The sequence below is a fragment of the Morus notabilis genome, unplaced genomic scaffold, assembly GCF_000414095.1.
Source record: "Morus notabilis unplaced genomic scaffold, ASM41409v2 Scaffold906, whole genome shotgun sequence".
Classification (NCBI taxonomy): domain Eukaryota; kingdom Viridiplantae; phylum Streptophyta; class Magnoliopsida; order Rosales; family Moraceae; genus Morus; species Morus notabilis.
The window spans coordinates 78,534-83,819 of record NW_010358059.1 but is presented as its reverse complement, the minus strand read 5'-3'; the positions used below and the strand labels follow the sequence as shown (position 1 = coordinate 83,819).

Below are 5,286 nucleotides of genomic sequence, written 5' to 3'. Positions count from 1 at the left end.
TCTCAACTCGAATTAAAAACTCGAATCAACGAACTAAACGGGCTCTTAATGTATAAAAATACATAAAATATTTTAAATTATAATTAACAAAATTTTTAAAAAATAAAAGAGTTGAAACTTAAAAAGGAAAGGAATCGTTTTGGACTACGATAGATTAAAAAATCGAACCACAAAAAGTAAAGCACCAAACATTTCCCGTTTTGAACTATACAAACAATAGTTGCATATTTACTCTTTTACATATTTAAGATTTAAGATTAAGAATTATGATTTAGCATTTAAAAAATTAAAAGAAAAAAAGGTGAAGTGTCAAATACTCCCCATGTTAGACTACCAAGTGCAAATAATAGTTACATATTTACTTTTTTTATATATTTAAGATTTAAGATAAAGATTAGAATTTAAGATTAAAAATTAGGATTTAGAAGCTAATAGGGTATAGAAAACAAAAAAAAAAAAAGTAAAATAAAGGGGAAAAAAAAGAGGAAGCAACAAGACAGTGCGTAAAGAGAACTTCTATTCTTTTATATTACAGTGAAATAATTTCAGTAAATAACACATATTAAAATATTTATAGTAAAGATTCATTTTACGAAGTCATTTTATAAGATAAAAAATTTATCGTAAATATGCTTCATAAAATGAATCATTTACTGTAAATATATTATTTATGATGAATATTATAAAATATGTACTTACCAAAAATAATTTTTAAAAAAAATACTAGTTAGATTTTTCTCCCTTATAATTTGCACACACAACACATCAACAATTGAAAAAAATATTGAATTTACTCTTATCTTTTATTCTTAATTAATACATTTTTTACTAATAAAATTATTTAACTGAAAAAGATATTAATCAAAATATTATATTTTCCCCTTTGTTTCATTCCTCCTAAATGAACATTGGGCTTACAACAGTGGGCCTAGCACACCTAAGGCTTGAACTACAAAGGGCCATCAGCCCATGAGCCGTAGTGTTGAAACGTTTCCTTCCATTTTGGCCGCTCAAAGCTTGCGAGTTCTCCATTTCTAGGGTTTTTCGCTCCCCCGAATCCCCGCACCCAAAATGGTACTCTTTTTGTGCTTCTCGCTGTTTCTTGTTTTTGTTTAGGGTTTTGGGTTTAAGGTTTTGTTTTGATAAATTTGTTGTTCATCGAACATGATTATTATGCTTGAAGTAGTGGATCCAGAACTTGTTATTGGGATTTATATTTGGAAGCTCAATCTTCTTCCTTCCTTCCTTCCTTCGGGGACTGTTTACTTTAACAAGTTCTTCTTTACTATGCTAACTGGGTTTAAAATTGTTTAGCAACAGAATTTTTTTTTTTAAATTCATAATAGGAAAACAAAAAAACTTGTATAGAAATAGAAGATCATTCTTGATGAGGGAAGCAATTTTTGTGTAGAAATTTGAATGGAACATTGCACAAGTGGGTTATTCGACTTCACAATGAGATTATTGTTGTTAACTTTGGGCTTTATTTTTTCTTGTCTGGATATTTAATTCGTGCTCAACAAAGAAGTTCTCTTTTTATGAACCTGTGCCTGCGTAGATGTGCTTTTTAACTACATTTTGTCAAAAATTTAATGTATTGCAGTCGTGTTTGATGTTTCTGGACATTTTGTGTTATGGAAAACGAAAATTCTGTGGCAGAGAATGAAAATTTGAATCTTTTTAACGAGTTCCACTAAATTGTCACACTAGTCTTTTTCTGAACTGCGTCCAACGATATATTATTTTTCTTATAATCATACACAAAATTGTACTAAATTGCGTTTGGAGTGTTTGGTTTACGCAAAAAATGCTTTCGGACTTCTAACAGCAGTCTATTTTCTTTTGGTCATTTTGTTATTTAACTTTATATTTCGGATATCTTGCAGACGAAGAGAACAAAGAAGGCTGGTATTGTTGGGAAATACGGTGTGTTTGTTATAGTTTTCGTTTTTTTTTTTTTTTATCTTTTTTTTTTTGTTTTTTTTTTTTTTTAATCTCATTTATTTTGGTTTATTGTTAGAATGGGTTAAAGTGCTGATGCTAATAAATTTACGTAATCTTCAGGCACCCGATATGGTGCTAGTTTGAGGAAGCAGATTAAAAAGATGGAAGTCAGTCAGCACAGCAAGTTTTTTTGCGAGTTTTGCGGGAAGGTAAGTTGCCTAATGCCATGCTTCCCCTCCCCCCATTATTACTATCAATTTTGTGAGTTTGGTTTGTGAATGAAACTTGGCTTTTGGTTCATCAAATGGTACACTCATATAGTATGCGGTGAAGAGGAAGGCTGTTGGGATTTGGGGCTGCAAAGATTGTGGAAAAGTTAAAGCTGGAGGCGCCTACACCCTGAAGTTAGTATCTTAGCTTTTAATATAATATTGAGTTTGTAGTAAAATATGCTTTTTGCTTACGTGCCTGTCTTCAAATTTGGCAGTACTGCGAGTGCCGTAACAGTTAGGAGCACCATAAGGAGGCTCAGGGAGCAGACAGAGAGCTAGAAGTTTTGCTTTTTGTTAGTCTTTTATTATGTCTCCTCAGGTCTCATACTTGTATAATATTGTTGACACCAAGTTTAATGTTCAATGGTTTAAGGAGTGACAAAATGCTGCTACTTGGTAGCGAGAATCATCATCTAAAAGAATTTGCAACTCCATACGCCTATCCTATATATACACGTAGCGACGACTCGACGAGTGCCATGCCAGCTAAAGCAAATATGCTGTTTCTACTTCCAAAAAGACTCATTTCCTACAATTTTCCATCTATTACATTATTAAGCCAATGGGACCAAATAACGCATTTGGTTATCCTCATTATTCTCCGACAATATTCAACTTCTGTAAAATGGCAACAATTCAATTCACATAAAAACGGTACCAGCTCTCTTACATTTTACATCTAAAACTCATCTTTACAAAAATGAACCAAAACATCGGATCGAAGAAAAACAAAAATTAGTTACTTTATGGACGCCATTTATCTTCTTCATCCTCTCTTCTTTCTATCTCAAACTTGCGGACGCCATACTCGTTGCTCTTTCTTTTCTGAGTTGTATACATACATCTAAAAGAAATACAGATTTGACATTTTAAACCCCTCTTTAGTTCTACTAAACTTCAACTGAGATTGAACCCGAAGCTCTCTCAAAGCAAGATGCCAAAAGAGAAGAGAAGATAAAGCACGGAGCATGAAAAGCTGAATGAAGGCTACTCCGGAAAGGAAAAACTGCCAAAGGCAGCCAGCGCCTTTTTTTTTTTCTCTTTTTTGTTGTTGTTGCCATCAGAATGAGATGTAATAGTTCTGACGAATGAGGTGCAGTTAGGAGTCTCACAAGACTGGAATTGGAATATTGTCATTGTTACTATTTTGATGCATCTGTTTCTGGACGGCTTTTACCGCTGCTACTCTAGCCGCATTTGCCGCCCTGTTTGCAGCGGCTACAGCCCGGTTGACCCTTTCATCCACCTTGGCCACATCATAAGCTTTCTCTGCCGCTCTTCTTGCTTCCTGATGGTAGGACACAACACGAACACCCCATTTACTTACTATTGCTTAATAAAAATAAATAAAATAAATAAATGTGAATACGTGCTTTTGTTTTGTGTGTGTGAAGAGTGAAGAGAACCAGGGCAGTCATTCGATGTTTCACCAAATTCATTGCCTCCTCAGCAGGACTAATTTAGGGGGAAAACACCTCCTTAATCATCTTACAACTTCTTTGGAGATGCATGCAAAGACCATTATATATATATATATATATATATATTGTCACAAGAATGAGAAATTGAAGTTTCATAATTCCCATTTTACATATCATACATCATTAAAAAGTGACTGCAGGGGTAACTATTTGTCTCAGATTCGCATATATAATCGGTTCCTTCCGATTACTATTATTCACCACCAACGGCCAACCATCATGAAAAAGTTGTTTACACACAATAATGAAGAATATATACGCGAATAATACGGGTACCTGTACTGCATTGAGAACTTTTTCTAATTTCATGAGCGAATTAAGAATAGCAATCCACCTAAATATAATCTTTGCTATAAAGATGGAAAAATTATTTTACCCTTGATGGAAAAAACACCTCCTACACTAGATCAACTACCCAATTATCATGGAGGACCAATAAGCACACATTTTCAATATATATATATATATATATATATATATATATTAGAACAACAACAACAACAGACAAGAAGAAGACATAAATTAGAAACACATACATATATGTATGAAAATGTCGAGCAACATTCCTTGTTACCTGAAATGGTAGTGGCCAAGGCCGTGTTTGACGCCCCACTTGAACTCCCCAACATAACGGCTCCCGTCGTCGCACGTGTGAACTCCGCAGCCGTGGCTCTGCCCATTAGACCACTCCCCAGCATAAACATCGCCCGTGTAGAACCTGTACACCCCAAATCCATGCCTCAGTCCCTGTCTGTACTGCCCGCGATATCGGCTTCCCCTCGCCCATGTCTCGACCCCGTAACCGTCGTACTTCCCGTCGACCCAGTCCCCTTCGTATCTCCCACTCATGTAATAGTAATACACTCCACTCCCGGAGCACTTCCCCTTGTGGAACTCTCCCTCGTAAACGTCGCCGTTTCGGTACACCTGAACCCAGCACCCACTGCTGCTGTTGGGCCGCTTCTCCGCCCTGGCCGCGCGAGACCCAATCGACCAGAAGACCGGCAAGGGAGGCCTGGAGATTGAGGAAGGAGAGATCAGCTTCAGCGGCAGAGACCGGGAGAGGAAGAGCCGTATCGAAGGGAGCCGAGGGAGGGCGAGGTTGAGGGAGAGCAAAAGCGCGGCCGAGAAGGCGAAGGCGGAGAGAAAATCGAGGAGGAACGAGTGGCTGGGATGAGAGACGAGGAAGTAGAAGAAAGGAAGAGAGACCAGGATTACGAGGCGCCGGAGGCGGTTGACGCGCCGCACGAGGCGGAAAACGACGGCCTTGGCGGAGAGGGAGGTGGGCCCGGCGGCGCGGCGGACGGCGTCGTTTCGGAGCTTGTAGAGAGTGGGGGATTTGGAGAGGGGAGAGGAATTGTTAGGGTTCGGAAGAGGACGCTTGTATGGCGTCGTCGGGGGGATCACGAGAGAGTGTTCTTGAGATTGCTGCGGCGGCGGCTGCGGCGATGGCGACGGCGGCGATGAAGAGAAGGGGTGAAAGTTGTGGCTGTTGAGGGTTTGGATTGGAATCGCAGAGGAAAAGGGATTGCTGATGTTGATGTTGTTGTGGGGATTAGGGTTGAATTCGGAAGTGACGCCGGTGCGTT

At 38.2% G+C, this 5,286-nt stretch overlaps 2 protein-coding genes across 2 annotated transcripts in view; one reads left to right on the top strand and one right to left on the bottom strand.

Moving 5' to 3' along the window:
* Window positions 1-995: 995 nt before the first annotated feature.
* Window positions 996-2,648, top strand: LOC21391398 (60S ribosomal protein L37a). The gene is made up of 5 exons (XM_024161229.1): window positions 996-1,074; window positions 1,887-1,926; window positions 2,065-2,153; window positions 2,266-2,348; window positions 2,432-2,648. The coding sequence occupies exons 1-5, from the start codon at window positions 1,072-1,074 to the stop codon at window positions 2,493-2,495; spliced, it is 279 nt and encodes a 92-aa protein (XP_024016997.1). The 5' UTR covers window positions 996-1,071; the 3' UTR covers window positions 2,496-2,648.
* Window positions 2,649-2,699: 51 nt separating this feature from the next.
* LOC21391397 overlaps window positions 2,700-5,286 on the bottom strand; it is a 2,918-nt gene continuing 331 nt past the window's right edge. The window contains exons 2-4 of the mRNA XM_024161225.1: window positions 4,272-5,270; window positions 3,974-4,031; window positions 2,700-3,504 (exon numbers count right to left, since the gene is read on the bottom strand). Of these exons, the coding sequence (XP_024016993.1) occupies window positions 3,325-3,504; window positions 3,974-4,031; window positions 4,272-5,270 (1,237 nt within the window). The 3' untranslated portion in view covers window positions 2,700-3,324. The remainder of the gene's footprint in view (window positions 3,505-3,973; window positions 4,032-4,271; window positions 5,271-5,286) is intronic.

Excerpts from the sequence above, each read along its gene's own strand:
- LOC21391398 (XM_024161229.1), top strand. Across the intron at positions 1,927-2,064 it reads TGGTATTGTTGGGAAATACG|GCACCCGATATGGTGCTAGT; the intron begins GTGTGTTTGTTA and ends CGTAATCTTCAG. Across the intron at positions 2,154-2,265 it reads TTTGCGAGTTTTGCGGGAAG|TATGCGGTGAAGAGGAAGGC; the intron begins GTAAGTTGCCTA and ends ACACTCATATAG.